The sequence below is a fragment of the Megachile rotundata genome, chromosome 1, assembly GCF_050947335.1.
Source record: "Megachile rotundata isolate GNS110a chromosome 1, iyMegRotu1, whole genome shotgun sequence".
Lineage (NCBI taxonomy): Eukaryota > Metazoa > Arthropoda > Insecta > Hymenoptera > Megachilidae > Megachile > Megachile rotundata.
In genome coordinates this window covers 24,201,194-24,226,176 of record NC_134983.1, presented here as the reverse complement: position 1 = coordinate 24,226,176, position 24,983 = coordinate 24,201,194, and the positions used below count along the sequence as shown (strand labels likewise).

The 24,983-nt window shown below is 32.8% G+C and overlaps 5 protein-coding genes across 7 annotated transcripts in view; 3 read left to right on the top strand and 2 right to left on the bottom strand.

Annotated features, from left to right (window-relative positions):
- Positions 1 to 5,317: 5,317 nt before the first annotated feature.
- On the top strand, positions 5,318 to 7,443 carry prtp (thioredoxin domain-containing protein pretaporter). The gene is made up of 5 exons (XM_003700383.3): positions 5,318 to 5,827; positions 5,971 to 6,117; positions 6,193 to 6,301; positions 6,380 to 6,670; positions 6,734 to 7,443. Exons 1-5 carry the CDS (start codon positions 5,646 to 5,648, stop codon positions 7,196 to 7,198), a joined length of 1,194 nt encoding a protein of 397 aa, XP_003700431.1. The 5' UTR covers positions 5,318 to 5,645; the 3' UTR covers positions 7,199 to 7,443.
- Tektin-A (Tektin A) lies at positions 7,374 to 9,909 on the bottom strand. The gene is made up of 5 exons (XM_076538490.1): positions 9,814 to 9,909; positions 8,881 to 9,095; positions 8,554 to 8,776; positions 8,050 to 8,204; positions 7,374 to 7,712 (listed from the first exon to the last, which is right to left on the bottom strand). Exons 2-5 carry the CDS (start codon positions 9,033 to 9,035, stop codon positions 7,499 to 7,501), a joined length of 747 nt encoding a protein of 248 aa, XP_076394605.1. The 5' UTR covers positions 9,036 to 9,095; positions 9,814 to 9,909; the 3' UTR covers positions 7,374 to 7,498.
- Positions 9,910 to 9,955: 46 nt separating this feature from the next.
- Positions 9,956 to 13,873, top strand: LOC100876824 (aldehyde dehydrogenase 1A1). 2 transcript variants are annotated; one of them, XM_003700384.3, is made up of 11 exons: positions 9,956 to 10,030; positions 11,064 to 11,147; positions 11,811 to 11,915; positions 11,982 to 12,083; positions 12,159 to 12,324; positions 12,384 to 12,688; positions 12,754 to 12,856; positions 12,935 to 13,233; positions 13,303 to 13,511; positions 13,584 to 13,658; positions 13,723 to 13,873. In XM_003700384.3, the coding sequence occupies exons 1-11, from the start codon at positions 9,971 to 9,973 to the stop codon at positions 13,790 to 13,792; spliced, it is 1,578 nt and encodes a 525-aa protein (XP_003700432.3). In that variant the 5' UTR covers positions 9,956 to 9,970; the 3' UTR covers positions 13,793 to 13,873. The 2 variants fall into 2 exon arrangements, with proteins under 2 accessions (XP_003700432.3, XP_012154263.2); XM_012298873.2 differs by lacking the exon at positions 9,956 to 10,030 and adding an exon at positions 10,700 to 10,850.
- A 399-nt stretch (positions 13,874 to 14,272) lies between these two features.
- On the bottom strand, positions 14,273 to 15,232 carry Ndufb2 (NADH dehydrogenase (ubiquinone) 1 beta subcomplex, 2, 8kDa). The gene is made up of 3 exons (XM_003700385.3): positions 15,052 to 15,232; positions 14,706 to 14,826; positions 14,273 to 14,507 (listed from the first exon to the last, which is right to left on the bottom strand). Exons 1-3 carry the CDS (start codon positions 15,144 to 15,146, stop codon positions 14,439 to 14,441), a joined length of 285 nt encoding a protein of 94 aa, XP_003700433.1. The 5' UTR covers positions 15,147 to 15,232; the 3' UTR covers positions 14,273 to 14,438.
- A 7,088-nt stretch (positions 15,233 to 22,320) lies between these two features.
- Positions 22,321 to 24,983, top strand: part of LOC100875666 (uncharacterized) — a 90,311-nt gene continuing 87,648 nt past the window's right edge. For both annotated transcript variants that reach the window (XM_076538703.1, XM_076538688.1), the window contains exon 1: positions 22,321 to 22,442. The gene's annotated coding sequence lies outside the window, so the exon portion shown is untranslated. The remainder of the gene's footprint in view (positions 22,443 to 24,983) is intronic.

Genomic DNA, 24,983 nt, shown 5'->3' with positions numbered 1-24,983 from the left:
CTGAAACGTGTGAATAAAAATATGATAAGTCAAAAATGAATCATTAAAATAAAAACCTGCAAATATCTGAATGAAATTAAGATACACATGAATCATTAAAATAAAAACCTGAAACAGACAAATATTATTAAGACACATAAGAAAAATTGAATTAATTAAAATAAAAATCAGGACACACACCATTCACACACTCACGTATACCGTAATACATTCTAAATGCCCTACATGTACCTCTTATTCTAAAATTGCACTCGCATATAAAACTTTGTAAAAATTGCAAGAAGATAGGAAAGAAAGTTGGAAGAACTTTCTTTTAAGTTTGGGGAAATTGAGAAAAAGAAACAAACTATTACTACAGTCTAATATGTAAGTTTAAAAATTGACAAAGATGAGTGCAAATTAGAATAAGAGGTACTTATAATGTGCGCAGGTTTTTCGTCACTTGTCGTGACAAGTGACGAAAAACCTGCGCCCGAGCCCACCCTTCCTCCCACAGCTCGGAATTAACGTAAACTAATGCACTGAACATAACTTACCAAAAATCAAATGCTGAAACATACAAAAATTTATTGTCACGAAAATTTTAGAAGAGAGAACATAACTTACCAAAAATAAAATTCTGAAACAGACAAAAATTTATTATCACGAAAATTTTAGAAGAGAGAACATAACTTACCAAAAATTAAATTCTGAAACAGACAAAAATTTATTAACATAGAAATTTGAGAAGAGAAAACAATGTAAGAACTTACCAAAAATAAAATTCTGAAACAGACAAAATTTTATTAACACAGAAAATTGTAGGAGAGGGAGCAAAACTTTTCTTTATTTCATACAAGAATTTCGAAAGAACAGAAAACGCAATGAAAATTGCGGATTTGAGAAAACGACAGAACTTAGAAAAGAAGAAACACTAAAACAGACAAAAATGTATTAATTCAGAAATTCGAGAAGAGAGAACATTAACTTACCAAAAAATAAAATCTGAAACATACAAAATTTTATTATCCTATAAAATTGTACGAGAAGAAGTGAAACAACCCTATCGAAAAACAGAAAACACAATGACAATTACGAAATTAAGAGCAATCAACAATAAAACAATTTATTCAAAATCAATTCCTGAAACAGAGAAAAATAATTAGCACATAAAATTCGGGGAAATTAAAATCGCGAAGGGGTACACAAATCGCGAAGGGATATAAAGATCTCGAATCTCAAAATTTAATCGCGAAGGGATACAAAAATCTCTAATTTTGTACTGTAATCGCGAAGGGACACAAAAATCTCTAATCGTGCAATTTAATTGGGCGGGTATAAAAATCTCGAATCGCGAAGGTATGCAAAAATCTCTAATTTCGTAATGTAATCGCGAAGGGACACAAAAATCTTTAATCTCGAAATTTAATTGGGAGGGCATAAAAATCGCGAGTGGCTTTGCTCGTAAAAATTCGAGTAAAACGATACATTTTGTATCGTTCAAAAAAATACCTGTAAAACACAAGGAAATATTAGCGAGCATAGTGACAAAATGACTGTCCATCCTAAGATGGACAGCCATTAATAGTTCCCCTCTTCTTTGGCAATTTTGCCGGGGCTCTTCGGCATATAGCCTCTTCTCTCTTCGGCAAAGCCTCACAAAAATCACTCGCGAATTTTTACGGTAACTCGGACATTCTTATTTTTCAATTACATAAATTCTCAATTTTACTATCAATCTCCATAAACGAATAGCAGACAATTTTATAAAAATAAAATTGCACCACTATCCATTTATTTCGATTGATAACAAAATCGAAATTTTATGTAATATATAATAAGTTTGGTAAGAAAGAAAAATAATGACTCGAAATAAAAAGATATACGACCAGCGATTCTTAGAATGCGCTGTCCGTAAAAGAATGTCCGAGCAGAATATTTTATTTCACTGCACTTCACTTCACTTCACTGTATACTTCATTTTTGCAGTCGGATCTAGAACCCGACTGCGACTTACAAACTAAAAGGCCTGGCCTGAACGAACAATCGAGTTCAAGAGAATATTAAATAAATTTATATTTAATATTTTTCTCTTCTCGATTTTTCGTGAACCCCCCAGATGCAAGCATCTCACGTGTGAGAGAGGAGGACAGAGAAACGTGAAAGCTTGCTCTGGCCCTACCTACTTAAAACTAACTCATTCACACCAGAAGTAAACTACCTGCCTGCCTATCGCTATATTTAAAAAATTGCAAAGTCCATTCTCACAAAAACACACTCCACGGTTCTCACACATACCACCCGGGTGCAAAAAAGCCTAATCCTAGGGAGTACGTCCCGGGACGTCTCCGACACCCGAGTTCAATACTACATTCACACTCTAAGTTCATACCTTTTTGCTGAAATCGATCGACAATCGACAGTGAACATTGAACATATTTCATTTTCGTACTCTTTCGAATATTCAATGTAATATGTACATGTAATAATTTTAACTACTCATACTATTTTCTAACTTATTCAATTTATATAATTTTCAAATGACTCGACTTGCATTTTGTATGCATTTTCAAATAGAATTTTGCAAAATTTAAAAAATAAATCGACACAAGGTCCACGACCTAACCACACACACACGTGTAACTTGTGTCGATAATTCACTGTCAATTTGTCGATCGCCAAAACATCTTAAAACTAAACCGTGTCCACCTGCCCTAACTCATGCGAGTAGCATCTAAGCACGCGCATGAATTTAGAGCATAAAAATGAACACGGCCAACAATATTTTGACCTACCAGTTTTCTTCATGTGTGCTGAAAATCCTGAGCTAAAAACATGATTAGTAACATGCTAATAAAGTGTCTTCCAGCAAAAATTGCCTCTAACTTTAAAAAATTTTCAAAATGGAAAATGGAAGATCACTTTGCAAAAATCTAAGTATATCGATTGTTTCATTTTTAACAGATTTCTAATATCAAAGTAAATTTCTAAATGACTTAAACATTCGTAAATAACTTTGATATCGAAATCTGTTTCTCGCGATACTTTCTTGTACATTTATTTAAAAAATTTTCACGCGTACGTAAAAATTGAAAGTGACTCGATAACTTTATCAAAATGACTCGAAAACTACTGTGAAATCGGAGGGTCATCCGACTTCTATGTACTAATTTTAATTCTATTTGTAAAGAAGTTAAAACGCGATGTACAAGAAAACCCTGACCTGATCTAATAAATATAATAAACAGTTTGTACGAATTTTGCACGATCGTACAGTCGTGGTCACTATGCTCGCTCAAAAATATAAAATACAACCAGTTCCCGTGTCGCTTCGGACCATTCGTCCTACGACATGATGGGAACCGGAGGAATCGTAAAGCATGCGACTCACCGATCGCTGACTTGCATCACTGCGATCATTTTACCGGTAGAGCATCTGAGAGGCAGCTCATCTGATTGACTGGCTGCTTGGTTGATTGACTGCTTGGCTGCTTTCGTCAGATTTGGACTTGGCGGTTTGTCCGTGAAGTTGGTCTGGCCTTCTGTAATCATAAGAGGCACACAACCATTAATTAACTGTGTTTATCGATTTGCATTTTGATTAACATGCAGAAGTACAATAACTACATTACAGAATTCGGCTATAAATTTGCAAACGTTTATCAATAATAACATCGTGAAATATTGTAAAAAATTTTAAAATGTATGTCAAAACACTTATAGAATATATTAAAACGTTTGCAAAAATATGCCGGAACACGTAGGTAACCACACCGTAAAACATACTGAACATTCACAAAAATTTGAAAAACATGTAGGTAATAACACCACAAAACCCAGTAAAATATTTGAAAAATAACGGTAAAACACTTGTACAACTACGCTATAAATTACACTAAAGCACTTGCACAAGCATGTCAAAACCAGTAAAATATTTGAAAAATAACGGTAAAACACTTGTATAACAACACCACAAAACCCAGTAAAATATTTGAAAAATAATGGTAAAACACGCTAATATATTCGTATACACATGCACAATTATAAATTAAAACGTTCACAAAAATTTGTAAAAACATGTAAGTAGTAACACCATAAAACCCGGTAAAATATTTGAAAAATAACGGTAAAACACTTGCACAACTACGCTATAAATTACACTAAAGCACTTGCACAAGCATGTCAAAAACTGTAAGTAACCACACCATAAAACTCACTAAACGTTCATAAAAATTTGTAAAAACACGTAGGTAATAACACCATAAAACCCAGTAAAATATTTAAAAAATAATTAAAAAACACTTGTATAACACTATAAAACACACTAATGTATCCGTATACGCATGCACAATTATAAATTAAAACACCCCGGTAAGCACTTTGACACATGAGAAACCACACCATAAATCGTATTAACACACCCCCATATTTATTAAAAAACACTTGATAAAACACACTAAACACTTGCACTAGTACACTAGGTAACATAGAGATGAACACATAATCCGTTAATTGAATCCTTGACTCGTACCGGTAGGTGATAACAGAGTAGGTCCGACCTCTATGGCAGCTGAGATAAAACTGATCGCCGTGACCCTTCTCAAGTGCAAACCGATCGGTGATAGGTGATCCACGGTAGCCAATCAATTGTCACGTAACGCACCAGACCGTGCAACTACCTTGATTGAAACTTGTAAATGTTATAATTTATTTTATTATAATTATTTATTAATTATTTTATTCTTATAATTATTAAAATTTATAATTTATTTTTATTTATTAATAAATTTATTGTTTTTATTAACTTTTAAGCCTTAATATATTGCAGTTATACTTCGTTTATATAATTATTATACTTCGTTATAATTTGTTAACATATTTTTTTATTTTTAAATTATTTTTATTTCGATTTGGCTGAAATTTTACAATATTATTTTTTACAAAAATGTTTGCGAGAAAACGTTCTGGTAGCTTGATAAAAATTGTATAGCATTTTTATATCGTTCTCTACCTTACCGATTGAAATTGTTAATGTTAAATAAAATTTAAATGTTGATCAAGTAAATGTCGCACTCCTGATTTTATTTTAAATAATCATGAAAATATGATTAATTACATGATTATTTCAAATAATGAGTATTTACATTGTTTAATTATTCCATATATAGAATGTATAAATTTACTTTTTTCAAAACAAATGAAGTAAACAAATATTAATAATAGATTGCGAATTGAAATAATTTTCAGCGATGAATTACGATAGATAGAAGTAAAAAATAATTTGCGAGATTATAGGAATTTCATGATAAAATGTTGCCGCTAGTGCTATATATGGTGTTTTATATATATGGGGGCGGAATCGGTGGTTTCGATCCATTTGTGTGGGAGGCTAGAAGGTAGTGTAAGATTAAAAGAAGTATTGAATAGTAATTTAAAATTTTAAGTGTAACTTGAATAGTAATTCGGTATTTTAATCAGAATAGTGTACAATTTGAATTTCCTGCAAATATAGCGCGAAGACATTTTGAATTTTAATACTGTAACCTCAAGATCAATCTATTATAATGAAGTGCTAAACTTTTTTTAAGCATTGTTGATTACATCTCAGACAGTGATATAATATTTGCATTTAAACATTCATCCCTTTAATAAAGCATTAACTTATTATGACTGCGAATTCATTAAACTTTATTATGTCAAAAAAGCATTTATTTTTAATTGTATTTATGCTGAGTCAAGTTAGTAGTCAACAAGAAGAAGAAAGTATACAGGCAATACAATATTCCAAAGATAATTTTTCATCAGAAATTAAGAAGAAAAATCACTTTGTTATGTTTTATGCACCATGGTATGTTTAATATATATATTTATATATTAATATGTATACAATATATAAAACTACTTAAGAATAATAAATAGTTTTACATATTTTATACTGTTTCATTTAGAGTATACAAATTTTTATACAAAAGCTATTTCATTTTTTGATAGGTGTGGTCATTGTCAAAGACTTGAACCTACATGGGAACAGTTAGCAGAAATATCAAACGAGGAAGATAATAATATAAGAATTGCTAAAGTAGATTGTACTACTGATAGCTCTTTATGTGCTGAGCACGATGTTACTGGTTATCCTACGTATGTATAACCTGAAATTATCAAATAAAACTGCTTTAAAATGTGAAATATATAAATACATTAATAATGTTACAGGCTAAAATTTTTTAAAGTTGGAGAAACCAAAGGTACCAAGTTCAGAGGTACCAGGGATTTACCATCTCTAATTTCTTTTCTTAATGATCAGTTAGGAACCACTCTTGGGGTAAATATCGATCTTGTTATAGTGCATATTAGTATCTAATTCACCAATTTTTAATTATTTCTCATTTTTGTAAATTAGAGCAGCGATGTTGCACCATCTCCTCCTGAAGCAGTCAATGGTTTAATGGAATTAACAGAGGATACTTTTGATAAGCACGTATCCACTGGTTACCACTTTGTAAAGTTTTATGCACCTTGGTGTGGATTTTGTAAAAAATTAGCACCTACTTGGGAGGAATTAGCTAATAGCTTCCGTAACAATAATTATGTTAGCATTTCTAAAGTGGACTGTACTCAACATCGTAGTGTTTGTGGACAGTTTGATATAACAGGGTATCCAACGTTGCTTTGGATAGAGGATGGAAAGAAGGTAAAGCTTAAAATATTTTGTTAAATCTATTCTATTATAACATTAATGTTTATAAATTTATAGGTGGACAAATATGCAGGACAACGATCTCATGAGGAGTTGAAAGCCTATGTATCAAAAATGCTTGGAAAAGAGAGTGATCAAGTTATTGTTAAATCTGATAATTCAGATAGTGTACCTTATACTGTAGTACTTAGCTTAACCGGGGAGAGTTTTAGACACGGTATCGAAAACGGCATTTCGTTCGTCAAATTCTTTGCACCTTGGTGCGGGCACTGTAAACGTCTAGCACCAATTTGGGAAGATCTTGCGAAAAAGTTTCAGGATAATGAAGAAGTGAAAATAATAAAAGTAGACTGTACTCTTGATGCAAGTAAAGAACTGTGCAATGAACAAGAAGTAGATGGTTTTCCAACTTTATATTTATATCGTGATGGACTTAAAGTTGCTGAATATAATGGTGCTCGTAACTTGGATGATCTTTACGATTTCGTAGAAGGTTACTTGCAACCGCACGATGAACTATAATTACGTACTTTCTTCGTAAATAATTTTAAAGCAATAAGTATAATTTTAAGATCTTTTTGAATATAAATGTGTAACACTTAACTAAATTATACATACATGGAATATCATAAAAAAGAACCCCAAAGTTATCCAGGCCATATATTTTTCATTTTTGTATAAAATATCAAAAGAAAAACACTATAAAATTATTATATATTTTTGCGTGAACCAATCATGTACTTCCAAAATATATTTATAAAACCATTCATACTTATCTTTATACCACTTTTGTATCGCGTATAATACCTTCATGAAAAATGATTAAAAACCAGAAAGAGCCACAGCTGATGGATAAAACGAACGCATCCGTTGTCCACGATCTCTATCTATGTATAGTGTTTTACGTTTCACGATTATTTCCCGCTCAAGATCGCCTCTTGCTTTAACCAAGCCAGCTTGAGTTTCCTCGGCTCGTTTCAATTCTGCTAGCATAGCTGATGTGCGCTCGTTGAGCATTCTCACTTCTTCTACGAGGCTAAAATATATCTTATTAAATATTTTGTATACGTTTCGTTTTCATATGATACTTGGGTGACACTTGTACAGTCATGTGCAACTTAAGTTTCATTTATTTAAAAACAAGTGTAGGGGAAGGGGTATCCTCCCATTCGCCTTATCAAAAAGGACGAAGTAAGGTTTCTGGGATCTTAGAATTTTTTCAGATAGACTTAAATTAAATTTAGGCCCATCATTTAGGGTTCTCCCAGAATTTCTCCAAAATTAAAGGCCAATGAAAGGTGGCCTCTTCCTCTCCACTTACTCTTAGCCAAGAGTCATCAAGCTTAAATACGTTACACCTAAATGTTACATACGCGAATTGAGGTGTATCACGGCAGCTTTCCACGTTACGTCGTTGTAATCTATTCGCTAATCGGGTTTGCGCTACTTTCATAGCGCAATCCAATCCTCGTGTCGAGTGACGAAGCTCGTCTATTGCTTTTTCCGTATTTGCGAGCTCATGTAAGCACTAGAAAAATAAAATTTCCTTTTACTTTCCTGTCCGTTGCAGTGTGTGGATAAAAAGGGAAAACACGATAATTAATCAAAATTTGACCCTCCCTATTTTTTTATTTTTCCAACTCAAAAGATCACGAAACATCGAGAAATGTAAAAAAAGTATGCTATTTTCTGTGTATATGGTTGAATGTGTGTGGGTATGCGTATGCCGCCCACTTTTGTTCTTATATCACTAGATTAGATGAATCAATGTGTTTCACCTTTGAAATTAAAGATCCTATACATACATGGATCATTTACGATATTAAAGTTTCGCAACCTTTTCTTTTATGATAATGCGATTATGAAGAATAACTTACACGAAGTAATTCCTTCTCTAATTGATAACACACTTCCTCCGTAAGTTTAATCTTGTCAGCTAGAGCTATGTCCACCCGTGTTGCTTGTTCCCGCAGATCCTTGATCGAATTTTTATATATGGCACCCAAGGTGTTCCTTAAATTTATAGATCTCTGCTTGGCAGTTTCTGCTTGGGTTAAACTCTCTCGTGTGTAATGTTCGTAACTTGAAGGCGTCGACTGTCTGCAAAATTGTATTCCACAATTATATTTCTGATTGGGTCGAACTGATCACACAATCGTGTGAAGGATAACCGAGATTTTTAATGTATTAATTTTGATACGCACTCTGCTGGAAATCTCGTAGCCCCGAGTTTCCATAATATAAGAGGAGAATCATTTTTTAAACTGATACATTCAGTTTCAATATTGTAAGCATCAGTTTTATCGGTCCAATCAACTTCCATTCTAACTTTTGCTGCCTTTAACTCGGTTAATTGCATTTCTATTTGGTCTCGAGTTTTGCCGAGCAAATCACGTATTTCTGAGCACAGCGCTACTTCCTGTAACAATATTTCATTAATAAATGTTAATTATCGCGCATCAAGTGGATTTTAAAACGTAAAGTTTGATGAATTTCAAAAGTTTAACAATCGCGCGAAGATGTAACAAATATTTATTAACTTTAACAAGTTCTTCTTCAACTTCATCGCGAATAAGGTCAGATTCCATTCGTTTGGTTCGCAGCTGTAGAGACTCCCCGGCGATAGATTCAGGAACAGTCAAAACTGATAAGGATAGCTTAACTCGTCGACGTTCACCCTCTAATAATTCTATTTCTTTGGTGATATCATCTAATAAATGTTCCAGGTCAACTTTCCAACGATACACCACACCTGCTCGAGTTTTGAGGTGATCCGTTGTCTCTAATTGAGTTTTATCCGCTTCTCTATATGATTGTTCAACGCAGCGTTTCGCGTTATTTATGGCCAGTCTATAACGATATACCGCATTGAGTTATTTATCAAACAAAAGGAAGTATATTTACACTATTCCTCAAAGAAGAGTTGGAAGAGCCAAAAGATAATCCAGAAAGGGACTTGAGGATTCTACAAGAATCTAAAGAAGAAATCTAAGGAAAATCTAAGAGAAACCTGGAAGAGTTTCAGAAGTTGTACTAAACCGAAGAGTCTGTCACTTTTACAGAAATGTTTAATAATGAGCAAACGGCTTTAAACAGTATAGTTCATAAGTAAAGATTTTGAGAATGGATTTACGCACTGTGCATCTCGAATTTTTTCGTTTGATTGTTGGAAAAATTTCATATTGTTAGCTCTCCACTGAGATCCTCCAAAGTGTGTTATAGAATATCGGTCGGAAACGGGTCTGACACCTGTTATACCATCTTGAGGAGTATATTTTACGCGACCAGTTGCCCATGGACCGATTGCATCCATCTGCGTATCCATTTTTGCCGGAAGTTCATCTCCTGGTTGAGGTAAATATGGAGGTGGTTTCTCTGCTGTATCAGTCATAGTTTCCATCATTGGGCATGGTACAGGTTGCTGCATAAAAATTGATTGTGAAATTTCAAATAATAAAAGTTCAAATTATTTAGCGAATAAATTACCGCGTCACCGCCTCCAATTGTGACCACTTCTTGTGCCATTTCGCTGGCAGTACTTTAATATACCCTTGACAATGATTACTTGATAAGAATAAAAGTTATTTGCTGAATAGTTGATAAGAACGAACGTACTAGTACTTTCACAGAGTTTTTGGTGAATTGGAAACAGAATGATTTGATAATAATTTGTGTATCAAATTTATCGATTTAACTACCCATGGTAACAACATAAAATTATCTTTCATGAACAAAGAAATCAGTAAAAATAACGTTGTGAACCTCTAAGACAGATTATAGCTATTTTCAGTTTTCTGATTTTTTAAATAAATTTTTTTGTTGAAACACTAGTTGGAACAGTATTGGGTATTACACGAATAATTGTCAAACATAAATTTCAAATAAAGATAAAATACAAATTGTAAACACCTTTACATAAATTAAATTTTAAATTTGTATTTGAAAATTATATAAATAACATTCAGTTTGTTTGAAGGAACAAGCATGTATTCAGAAGAACTTCTGTTGTTATATATAGATAGTACGATACATATAGATATAACAGATTAATCTTCAGATGAATTGTAACCTCGTATCGAATCAGTTATAGAATATTTGTATCTACATTGAATCAAGAATTTGATCGTTTCCTTTATGATGTTTAACAATTTTTAAAAGTTTAAATATTATAAAGGTGAGTGTTGTAAAAGATAATTCGTTTACTTTGCGACGTTATGTTTTTCTTTCGCATCTTATTTTGTACCTTAAAATATTCATTTAATCGGCTTCAAATGAGAATAAAAGATACGCGCATTCCCCACTCTAAAAGTAGCTTGTTGTTGAAAGAAATAATTATTAGGATTATCTGTTATCAGAACATGACAGTGTATATAATGCTCTCTTACAGTTGAGTACCGGAGTTTTGCTAAGATTCGCAAAGGAAACAGCCACGAAGATGACGCGTAAAACGCCAGATATCAAATATACTCAGGTAAATTATTTATTTCAAAAAAATTAAAATCGTGTTGTACTTAAATTTTGTGTTTTAATTAAAATTTTATTTCCAACACTTATTTAATTATTTTGTGTAGAGCCAGATGAAATAAATTAATGTATTTTATTTTTTAGTAATTAATAAAATCAGTTCCTAATTTCAGAAATATCTTACTCTGCACTTGTATTTCAGTTAAAATATAAATTGTAGATTTGAAGTCTATTTTATAATATGTAGTTGTTTGGCCTTGCTTGAAGATATTTAAAATAAATTTATTCAAACTTGTAAAGAAAAAACTTTTTCAATATTATGCAATATGTGATACTTTTGTTGCTTTTTTTATACATGTAAAATTTGATATCAAATCTCCTAAACTTGCCATGTAATGAACCAATTGCTACACATCTTCATTATCATTTAATATATACTTTTTTTTCTTTTATATCAAATTATATTTTTGAATTATACTGACAGAGCATATTAATTTTATCTTGATGCGATAGTGCAAATGAAAACACTGACATATTTATTTGCTGCTGTTCTTAGAGATAACGTGCCCGTTATTTGGTTATTATTACTTAAATATTATTTTTAGAAATTTTAAATATTACATCCCTTGCATCAAATTGCAAAATAAAAAATTACAATATATGTTTTCAGTTATTCATTAACAATGAATTTGCGGATGCAGTAAGTGGAAAGAAGTTTCCTACTATAAACCCAGCTACTGGTACTGTTATTACTCAAATTTCTGAGGGTGACAAGGTAAACTATATTTATGAGTATAGATTTTTTGTAAATTATTTTAAATATTTGTCTTATGTTATACAGGCAGATGTAGACAAAGCAGTTGCAGCTGCTAAACAAGCATTTAGCAGAAAATCAAAATGGCGAAACATGGATGCATCTGCTCGTGGTAACCTTATGAATAAAGTATATTAATTATTAAATAATTTAAAATCATTCATAAGACAATTTAGAACAAAAAACATAATTTAGTGTGTATAGTTTGCAGATCTCGTTGCAAGGGATTTGGAATATATTGCTGCTCTTGAAACCCTAGACAATGGAAAGTCGTATGAAAATGCAGTGTTTGATATAGAATCAAGTATAAGCACATTTCGTTATTATGCTGGCTGGTGTGATAAAATTTTTGGAGATACTATTCCAGCAGGTATGATTAACACTTGGAAGAGATTAATAAGTTTATTTCACAAACTGTTTATTATTTAGATGGGAATCTTCTATCATTTACACGTAAGGAACCAATTGGAGTAGTGGGTCAAATTATTCCTTGGAATTATCCTTTTGCTATGCTAGCATGGAAATGGGCCCCAGCACTAGCTGCTGGATGTACTATTGTTCTGAAACCAGCAGAACAGACTCCATTGAGTGCACTTTATGCTGCAGCACTCGCGAAAGAAGCTGGATTTCCTCCTGGAGTTGTAAATGTTATTCCAGGATATGGCCCAACAGCTGGTGCAGCTGTTGCTGAACATCCAGATATTCGTAAAGTTGCATTTACTGGATCTACTGAGGTACTAGATTTAATGAATATTTCAATTGTATATGAACTAATATTAAAGATTTGTTTTACTGACAGGTTGGTCGTTTAATAATGCAAGCTGCTGGCAAGAGTAATCTTAAGCGTATTAGCCTTGAGTTGGGTGGCAAGAGTCCTCTAGTTGTTTTTGATGATGTTGATGGTATATTTATGAAATATTTTATAAAATATTATTAAATTTCATAATATAAAATACTTAATAAATATAAATGTCTTTTAGTTAAGGAAGCAGCTGAAATTGCTCACAATGCAATATTTGCAAATCACGGACAAAACTGTTGTGCTGGTTCACGTACTTTTGTACACGCTAAAATATACGATCAGTTTGTTAATTATGCTAAACAGCTGGCACTAAAAATAAAAGTTGGCGATCCTTTTGATCCTCAGACTCAACAAGGTCCACAAGTCAATCAAGAAATGTTTGATAAGGTGTTAGGATTGATTAAGTCAGGAAAAGAAGAAGGAGCAGTGTTAGAAGCTGGTGGAGAACGGGAAGGCAGTGTTGGTTATTTCGTTAAGGTAAATTTCTTTACTATATTATGTTATATAAATGATAAATATTTATAACTGTTTTAATTCTCATTTAAGCCTACTGTTTTCTCAAATGTTACTGATAATATGAGAATTGCTAAAGAAGAAATATTTGGACCTGTTCAATCAATTTTGAAATTTGAAACAATGGATGAAGTCATTGAACGTGCAAACAATACAACTTATGGTCTTGCTGCTGGTGTCCTTACTAAAGATATCGATAAAGCTTTGGTGTTTGCACAAACCGTGGAAGCAGGAAGTGTCTGGTAAAAATTAATTTCGTATTTAATAGATATATACAGTAGAGCAGTGTACTAAATAAAACTATTGTTGAATAGGGTGAACTGTTACGATGCACTCACACCTCAAACTCCGTTCGGTGGATTTAAACAGTCAGGCATTGGTCGTGAATTGTAAGTTCTTATTACTTAAATTAATTAAACGAATAAAATACATGTTACTGTTTTTATGTTTCAGGGGAGCAGAAGGAATAAAGGAATATGTTGAAACCAAAACGGTAACAATTAAAGTGCCAACACGTAATTAAGGACACCTATAAACATTTGTTACATCTTTTCTTACATGAAATTCGCGTGAATCATATTTTAATAAATTGCATTTCATATAATTTATTGGTTTCAGTTTCACAACCTATTTTTACAAACCTGTATTCCTCAATTTACGTGACGAGTTTATTTTTTACACGATAAATTGTAACTATTTACGATAACTTATTCAACGATGTCAAAACGTGTTACTATTGTATGAGATAAAGATAAAAGCATATATATTTACATAAGAAAACATTGATAAGGCAACTTTGTATTTAAAAGTTAGATCTTTGAAGCAGACAAACAAATTAAAAAGGAAAGATCCATGGAATAAATACTTTTCCTAAATTGAGGGATGAATGTATTCCTCTTTCTTGTATTTATGTCTGAGCCTTAATATACCATTATTTAAATACTGTGACCGCTTAATAAGATGATACTGTAAGTAAATTTTTTTATATTTTTAAGCACATAAATTGGTTTAAATATTTATTACAACAGTATTTTACAAATTATCTACATGCCAACTATAACTGATATATCAGATAAATTACAAGATTCACAGAACATAAGGATGGCTTTATGCTTAAATTAAAAAGGTGTTGATATATTTCATACATACACGGAAATACTATTTATCATTCAATCTTCTGGAAGAATTCCTAACTCTTCATCAGTCCAATCCTTTGGATCTGGATAGTCAAATTCTCCCTGAATACATAAAAAGTAAATTATATAATCTATTATAGATTTAGGCACTTAACATGTACAAGATGATTTGAAAATATTGAGCTGAAGTATTGCATTAAATATATGAATTTGCTAAAAACCCATAAATATTGAAACCAGAAACAAGACTTTGAGTTAAATAAAATATACCATTGACAAAAAGTAGTGACTATTACTTACAAGGAAATGCTCCGAATGGTAATAAAAACTATGCAAAACCCAAAACCATGCGAGACCAGCAGCTACCTCAGCTGCTATTTCCCATGTTAGACTTCGTTCAGGTACTGTACGATAACACCATCTGAAAAATTTATATATTTCAGATTCTTAAAATGAAGACTTGTTGCTCTAAAGAAAAACACACAAAGAAAAAGTAGATATAATTGACTTTTATAAACATAATTAAAATACTTATTATATATATTCCCGAATAAAACTTAAATATTAAAAGTACAGTGATTAATATAAAATTACAAAAATATAACCTTTCTTTTATAAAGATTATGTAATTGAAGTATTAACATACTTATTTCGGACTTGCTGTAAATTTCCTGCGATATTTTTCTGCCTATTCAGCTGGCATGCAGTTTTCAAAATACTTGCACTCCTTGACAGTAACATTTTTTAGTATATTTAAAATCCCATTCAATGATACATTCATCCATGGACATCCATGGGTGCCAAGGAACACCCTCTGTTAGCAGTAACAGAAACTTGAAGGTAATCGATATTTCGAGTAATCGATACGGATGTTTTGAAAATTTGAGTTGCTAATGTGTATAATTATCACTTGTTAGTCTAATGTTTTGTACACTTAAAATATATTAACTATTACAATATAATATTTACAGAAATGTTATTTATATTATTGCAATAATATTATGAATATGAATCTAAAATTATAGGATGTATGTATATCAATTAGTCGTAACTCATAACTATTGGCATAATTAGATAAGGATTAAGATCGGTTTGCTTCTTTAAATAAATATCTAAAACTAAAACTAAATAATTTAATCCACTCCAGATCAAAGATCTACTTTTCTTTCTATGCCATTCTTTGTGCTTCTCATTACACAGAAACCTAACTTTATAAAAACAAAATAGGAACGTTCTAAGTTTATCATAAGTTAAACCAAATAATAATTATCGCAGATGTACTTATATGATTCTATTGACACAATATAGGCAAATCAGGTTTCGTCACTCTTCTGTTTTCTGCGGTTCAACGAAACTGTAAAGCTTTTTATTTCACTGTCTAACGAACCTGCCTTTGTCCATCTCTCGTTGCGATCGCGTTTTACGAGATTAATTTAAGGCAACTTAACATTTGATGAAAGTCGTTGAAGTATATCAGCTGCGAGATGCTCGGCCATTACGTTCGGAACGAGCGGGCTTCGAGAAGCGAAGGTTTGGGGCGTTCGAGGGGATGTTCTCATTGGTCCATCGGATGGTTTACGGTTTGCAACGGACACCCGTTTCTTGGTAGCAACCCCCGAAGAAACGCACGCAATTCGTCCACATGTCGTAACTTTTACCCTACTTTATAGTAGTTGCCGACCAATATCTTTAGCCGGTAGAAACGGGAGCCTTCCGGTTCTACATAGATTCGTTACACAGATATATTTCTATATAAAAATCTATGTATATGAGCTTTTTACAAATAGAGTAACCTAATAAATTATGGTTACGTTGCAAATATGATGGTTTTTTTCATCTTGATTTATGGTTACATTTTTTAATAACGGATGGAGGGTTGAAGGTCGATTTGCAGTTGAATGTATCGGACCTTTATAAGTGTATGAATGTTCATAAAAGTTATAATAAACTTGTTTATCTTCTTCTAGTTTTCAATTTTTTAATTTCCAATTTTTAGTTCTCAGATTTCCGAATTTCCAAATTCCAATACTTTCAATTGTTCAATGACAAATTTCCAAATTTCTGAATTCATAAATTCTCAAACTTCTAATCTTCTAATTCTCAACTATCGCATTATATCGATGTTTGCAGTTCTTCTCATAACTTGTGATTCAATATTCTTTGACACTCGTGAAATTTTATGCAATTTTCAGGAAGTTTCTGCTACATAAAATACGCATTAAGAATTTCCACATAATTAATAGGAATTTCTATGTAGCTAATTAGAGTAGTTCTAACAACAACTATTTTGAAACTAACATGTAAATGCAGATCTAACGAAAGAAACTCACTAAGATCTAAGACTAAGGTTCTTCTTTTATATTTTTTTTAGAACGAAATCTGGTATCTAAAATTGAAGTTGCTGCACGTTCGTGGCCACGTTACGTGATACAGCATCCTGATTGTCGATTTATAATTTTAGTATCGCAATGATGGACCGGTGTTTACAGGCCTCTCTGAGAATCCAGAATTTATTTATGAAGGGTGTTGTGGGTAGGTACATTTTACGGTACCACTTGGGAATTTTTATCTAGTCACCAGGCTGCTTTTACCATTTGAAAAACGCAATGTTCGCTGTTTTGCCTTTATTGTCCAATAAACTCGGTTCTATTGCAAATTCCTGGCTATATAGAAACTCGTTTTTCCGTCATCCCCTCTGAACACTCGCGCGGAAAACGTTATTCATCTTCCTGATCCATTTGCTGGATAGTCTATCGAACTGACGGGAGATGTACGCTTTCATCGTGTCCATTTCGAAAATTACTATTCGTTTCTTTTTGTTCGTATATGAAAGCCTGAAAGCTTTTATACGAAGTGTTTGATTTTAAAATATTAATAGTTTGTGCAGTTTGATGGAAGTACTATGGGCATACAGTTTCACGTGGATGAAAGTACTGTAAGATAATGCATATCTATTTTTGTCAAATTTATTCTTATCTTAGATTCAAATTGATTTTAAGGCACTTTCGTGTTATCAAATTTTATCAGAATTCTTATACTTTGAAATCGATCATTGCTTCTTGTCAATAGCAATTTAGTCATTTTAAATTAATATCATGAATGAAAGGTATATATAATTATCAAATTTTTAGATTGAATTTGATGTACTATAAGTGCAATTTTGTATTTTTACGCCATGAAGCGGTGTCAGACTTTATATGTTTTGAAAGTCAGTGTTAATTTGCAATCAACCATTTTGTATTAAGAACATTAAATGAAATGTTACGAAATTTGTCATTGTCATTGACATATAATTGACAGTCAATATTTTTGTTCTTTCTTGTCGAATTTTTGCGTCATCAAATCGTGTTAGACTCTTGAAACTTGTCAGTATTTGATCCAATTAATAACCACCACTCTGTAATAAGAACATAGAACGTTTACATACTTATGTAACAAATTTTAATCTTCATTTTGAAGCCTTCATAAGTGCTATTTTTGTCACATTAAGTTACATTTTGCATGTCTTATATTATTCAGTATTGTACTATTTACAGTATTAACAGTTTACGAGATTCTTGGGATTGTTTCTGGATTAGTTATGGTCTAAAATTTGATGAAAATTAATAAGTAATACGTGATCCGGATTTTAATGGCTGACGCATGGCCAAGAGGTATTTCGTCGTTATATCAAGCGCACCCTTCGCAGTTTCACCCCATTTTCGTACCGCCCCTTCTATTACCGATGCAAGGGGTTCACGAGGGTTTATATCATGGTCAGATGGTGTTACCATGGTTACTGGAGCAGCCATGTTGGTCCAGAGGCGGGAGAGATGCAACCCCTATGAGAAATTCGATAATTTCACCCTGGTCCGAAATGGCGCAACGCGAGATTTCATCCTCTTGCTTTTCCATATATTTTTTCGAAGTAATATTCTTTAAAAATTTGTTAATTTTAACTATATCAAATTACAAATAATACACTGAATATTGGTAGCTTTTCAGGTTATTTTACTATTTGACTTCAAGTCTAAATGCTGTGTTTAATAATTTGGCGTTTACCACATGTTAATAATTTCTACGTAAGTCTTTGTTCTGAAAATTTTGTTACTTTACATACAGTGTTCTATTAATTTTTGCTTGCTAATTTATATGGTAATTAGTATTTAATTTTGATTTTAACAATCTCACATTCCATTTTGTAACATGGTTATCAGCTCGTTGTATTTGTCAGGTTTCATTTTATTCTAATTATTTGAAACTTTGATCTGTTTCTTGCGTTGCTTGGAATCTGCACTTTTCAATTAAAAAGTAAAACTTTTCCTGGAAGCATTTTTCAGTTCTGACTTAGTAAAATAGATAGAAAACAGCTTTGAATGATTCACAACAATTACACCACCGTCTACAGTATTTCATGCATTTTTACGTATGTTGTTCGATGGAAATCAATTTTGAATTTTCAGTTTGACATTACAAGTGACAATGGCTCCTCCTACTAAGTCAATACCACTATTTTACTATAATATATGTCTTTAATACGAATTTCAACGAATTTCTCAAAAATAATTTTAAACATTAATCTTTTAATCGTAAAGATGTATTAAAGATTTATTCATCACATCACTTATCCTTACTATTCAAAAATCTTTATCAAAGACTCACAAATTCAATTCTTTGTCCATATGAAATTGTTATAAGTAGCAGAAATATCACCGACCTCGCGAAGGAGAGTTGACAAGCATAACACAAATATTTGACACTTTTTACGTAAAAAATCGAGAATGTTGAGCATCAAACATCCTACCGGACCGCAGAATAGAAACGGACTGGTACCGAGGAGAATCGTAGACGAAAACTGAACCGAAAAAAGATAAAAAAGGCAATAAAAGAGGGCCGAACCATAGCTAAAATTTTAAGATATAACACTGTAGGGATTCGTATCTTCGAAGAAGCAAGCGACGTGGAATTCTTTCGAGGAAAGGATTCGAATGAATGGACAGACATAGTTACCATTTTATTGCACCTATATGACGGTCACTTTGAAATATCTTGAACGAAAGAGAAAAATGAAAGAAACGAACTATTGTAAAACGTGCTCGGAAGAATGGCGAAAAATGTTCTCTGATGCAAAGTCAATTTTCAATCTCTTTTTTGTAATTTATTTAAACTGTAGTGTATGAAAAGTCGATTTGTTACGATAGTATAATAGTAAGCAATTATAACGATAGCAATTTGCTTGAAAAAAACGAAGCCATTATATAGAATTTAAATATGCGAACGACTTGCATTTAAAACTAACAATTTACATTTAAAATTTCTTTAAGCTTAATAGGTATATATTTAGTAGTAGATTATTTACGTAAGAGAATATTACATAATTTAGAATTTGATAACAGTAACTAACTTGCATTGAAAACTGGGCACCTTATTTTCTTGTCCAAAACTAAGTAAGAAAAATACAAAAGTAACTATAATCATTTTTTAAAGAGCAACCTTCAAACAAATCAACACATAATTTTATTTAACACCACATTATGACTGTAATATTTTGTACTCCATGCACGTAATCCATTTTGTACTTGAACTGGTGCCCACAAGAAAATGTCCGCGCGAGAACGAGACGGAACCAGTTGATCGAGAACGAGCCGTTTATTATGGTCTTCCTTACACGCTAATGTCTTTAGTTTCCTTGGAAACGATCGCAAAAGCTGCTTCTTTTCTGGCAGTAACGTCCGTCAATATGTCTCTCCCTAAAAGCGTCAGAATGGTGACCCTTCTTCTTCGGCAACCGAAGAGGTAGCAGCTGCTGAATCGTCAGTTGGTCCAATCAGTATATCCGTGGAATCGATAAAAGTAACATTCGTTGTTCTTTCCGCACAGTAATCGTCTCTGCAACATAAAACTTACCGGTTGAAATCGAAATCGTACGCAGTAAATTCTGGAATTGTTTCTGGTTATACTTTTCTATCGATAACGATTTGGACGCATTTAGCACGTTTTAACAAATTACAACACGAAGACAGCTGTTAACTTTATTGAAGGAACTTCAGGTTACAAAAAATAGACATTGATAGTAGCCGAAGGGTTGCCATCAAATTTTTCGCACTGGGACTAGTAGAAGGGTGGCTGTTAAAGCTGTTATTTTTAACGCTGAAAAAGAACCGATCGTCAATCATCGCGTCATAAATCTGAAGATCCTTAAATGTTTCAGTAAACCGCACAAAAATCGTAAATGTAACACCTACGGGCATTAGTTTACACCTTCGGCCGTAGTTTCTCACTATCCAGTTAGTTGAGAACATATAACTACATCCAAACGATTACCTTTTTCACTTTCAACATAGTCGGACTGAAAAATAGATTAGATTGTCAAATCTTTTATTTGTTTTTTAAATTTCCCGCCTTTCTTGACAAATGTTTCTTAAAGATTCTATTAGTTTTAAATAAGTTTCAATGTTTAGTTAATTACACATACATTTTTCGATGATTCGTAGCTTTTTAAAGATTTTTTTAAAAGTTATTTCGGTACAAAGATTCGATATTCTGAAGCTACCGGAAGAGAGGGCAGCAGCGCCTGTGTAGCATATTCGAGAGGACTTGATATTTTCGGTTCGTAAAATTTTATGACTGGTAATAACTGGTAGCCTTTAACAACCTATACAGCTTCTCCTTGGATGGTCCAGCACGACGTATCTCAAAAGGTTTAACATTTAATGTTGCCAGAAAGATACTTTGTTGTGGACGAAAAGTTTTCGAATATCATAAGCGATCACCTATCCAAATGCAGTTTCGAATCTTACTGCATGTATGATAATCTAACAAATATTTATTTATACAATTTGTCTACTAATTCCTAAATACAGTATTATTACAACAACAAAAAAAAAACGAATAAATCTTATATTAAGTCTGAGAAATAATTTTATCTTTCAAGCGTTTATGTTTATTTTATATCTGAAGCTTACATATGATTCAATCTTATAGAAAATGTGAACGTAGAATAATTTATTATTTAGAATTAAAATATTTAAGATTCGAATGATAAATCGATAAGGTAGGAATTGTATGTAACTACAGAAAGTACAAGATTTCTACATTACCGACTGTTAATAAAATCAAAGACAAGCTTACGAGAATGACGTAAGAGAGCAGTTTTGTAGTTCCTCCACTTCCTGTTATGCAGCACTTCGTGAACGTGTTATGATAGTGTACAATTTTTTTTAAAAACATACACAGTGCAAACGGCTGCATTTGTAAGTACGTTTTATGGTATTTTATTCTATTTAAAGGAAATACATGTAGAGCAACATTGAACACAAATAACAATTAATGGCAGTAAGACTGTGCATGCGAATCTTAATATCATAGGAGATGCAGGTGTTTGCTATCATTTATCAATTAAAATTCTGTCTCCACAGTGTCGTAAGAAGAAATTATAGTGATGTGTCCCTTATATTAATACTCACTACGTAAAAATACCCATTGACAAATTTTCTAAAATATACTTTCTTCACTAACAACAAATAAAGTTTACTTGCATTTGCATTATAATACCATATAAAAAGTTACTAAAAACACTTCCACTTCTTTCATGTTCATTATAAGTAGAAAATTTGAATTTCCTCGATTATAAAATAAGCAGAATACGCGCATATAGAAATGACAGAAACATGTCTGAAAGTTGACGTCCAAGTTCCGAGTTCCCAAGCAGTCGCGATGTTTGCTTTTCCTAGTTCGTCGAATTTCAGCAGCCAGGTTTTCATTCGAAAGAAAAAAAGGCAACGGCTAGTTCGAAGGCTACCAACGAAGGTTGTTCGTGAGGTATGAGGCAAAGAGCTTTTAAAGCCGAGCCGCGTGTTTGTTCGAGAGCCGTGTTAATTCGTCGAACAAACAACCGGCGACGAGCGTCGGACCATGAACGATTTGAAGCCGCCGCGAATCATCAGTTGTTCGCGGGCTACACGTGTAACTGCAGTGCGTTCCATCGTTCCGTCGCGTAATCTGTCGACAAAATGGGAGATTTTTTATTTCATCCGAACGATTCGTGTCGAATATGAGGTACTTCTTCCATACATCTTTATTCTATTACTAGTTTCAATATCTGATTTACTTATTTCGAAGTAGCGATGTCGCCTCGCGTTACAATGACGCGTGTATCGGCGCGACTCTTGAAGTTTCAAAGTCTCAGAACTTTTGAAGCTTGAAGGATTACAAATTTAGTGGTATCCCAGCTTCAAAGTTGAGAAGTTTCCAATTCCAAAAGTTCCAAATCTATAAAACATAACGATTCGAAAATTTTAACGTTGAAAGATTCTAAATTTGTAGCGGTTCAAAATCTCAAAGTTCCAACAACTCAAAATTTCAGTGTCCTAAAATTACAACGTTTAAAAGTCCCAATATTACACAATTCTAATATTTAGAGTCCTAAAGTCCCAACATTCCCTCGCCCGAAAAGCTCTATCCTCAAATTCTCAAAATTCCAAACTTCTCCCGTTCAAAAGATCACAATTTGTAATCGGAGAGTCTCTGGTGTCAAGAGTTAACGAGGAAATCGGCATGGAGTGTGCTCTGGCGACCCACGCGAGCTACGCTGTTTTTATACATAATACGCGCTAAAATAAATTTTATGAGGCCTCGAATATCGTAGCAAATTGATTTCGTAACGACAATCACGGAATTAACGTACAATAAAAGTATCATGGCGGCAATTAAGCGGAGTACTTGCTCGCGGCGGTTTCAGTCTGCCTCGAGTGCCGAATGAATGATACACGAACGAGGATATCGAAACGTTTTTAGTGCCATTTTGTTTGCCCGTCTAACATAGCGTCTATTTTCTTCTCTTTTCTTCGTGAATCGTTTTTGCGTCGAATCGTCGAGTATTCCATCGAAAACTGCGAAAGTGAACTCAATTATAATCTCAAGGTACGATATAGAATCTATAATACAAATTTTTCTTGTATAAAATTTGTTCAAACCCAGTTTAGAATTTTGTAACGATTGACACCTAGTGTTAAACGTTTAATTTCAGAAAAAATAACAAACTAAATAGTTCAGACTAAAAGACATTATAAATATTCATATTTTAAAATTCATATCTCAGTAACAAAGTACAATTTCTGCCACCTAATTGTGTTCCACGTTTTATTATAAAATATCAAGATTGAGAAGCATTAGTGACTTATTTTTTTTATCTGACTGCTGATAATATCTGTCACAATTTGTCTTCAAGAATTTTGTTGTTGTTAATGAATATCCAAGGCGTTAATAAAACTCGAGATCACAGATCACTTTTCCAAAATTATGAATCTCTTCTTTTAAACACCCTGCACGTACCAGAAGCGTAATATTTATTTCTCGTTCGAACGGAGGGTGGTAAATTACCTCTTACCCCTAAAATTACGACGTTTCGTGATCTGGTCACGGTTTAACAGCAGAATTTCGCGCGTGCGCTTGTGTATACAGCTATTAACCGCTTACATTTATGCCTCTCATAATTGGCTTCGTTAAACGAAGAGAGTGACTGAGGAATTAGCTTGCCGGTAATAACCTGGCTATTTATTAACACGTGAAACGAGATGCCATGGGCCTTGCCAACGAATTGTCCGACGCACGAGTTGCATTTCATTCTTTCTTTCGTTTTTAGGAAGTTTTCGTTGACTGCGATACTCTTTGACGGTGAGTATCAATATCTTCGTTAATATTTTGTGTCGTTCAGAATAAAATTTCATTGCAATTAAATAGTATACAATCAGAAATTTATTATTTTTCATTTCTGTCATTTTTACATTCAAGTCACCAACTTTAAATATTCTAAGAAATTAAAAGAACCAAAGATTCGAAAATTTCATAAACAACCCTCACCGAATTCGTCGAAATATAGCACCAGCTGTTATTAGGATAGTTTCTGAACCGAAGAAAAACGGTTCAAGTAGATGAAAATGTTTTTTTTAACAGGGATGTTTCGCCAGTTTCTTCCGCCTGGAATTTTTCTTGAAATTTTTCTCGAAAGGGTGACCTGTTCCTGTTTGTCCTCCGTCGCGCCTTTTATCCCGGTTCCAGAACATCTTGTTCGGTGCCTAGAATTTTCATCGTTTGTTATTTCGTCGAAGAAAAAAAAGAACTGACCCGTTGGCCTACATTCCATCCTGTTTTCACTTCCTGGCTGCAAGGGTTTTATGGGAGCTGGGAAAAGGATCTTCGAGTTTGAAGATTTCACTTTTTGTCCGTAGCGTCCGAACCCTGGAATAGTCGAAAGAGACCGTTCGATTTCTGACATATGTATTTTCTAACCTAGCAATTTTAAGTTTTATAAGGCTCTTTCAGCTTATCTCTTATAAGATTCTATTATACACATAATAAAAAAATAATTAATTTAATAGTTTTATCTCAATCGTTTTAAGCATCAATGATGTTTGGCCTATTGATGGACGCTTTTTCTATCGGTGCTACGTTTTCGTAAATTTTCTTTTTCGAAACGCGTTCCCGAAGAATGCAACTTGTACTTGAAATGATACGTTGAACCGCGATGGATCGGCGGGAGGCGCATAAGAAAAAACGGCGGGAAGATGTTGGAGAATACGAAGGAGGTGGAGGTGTAGG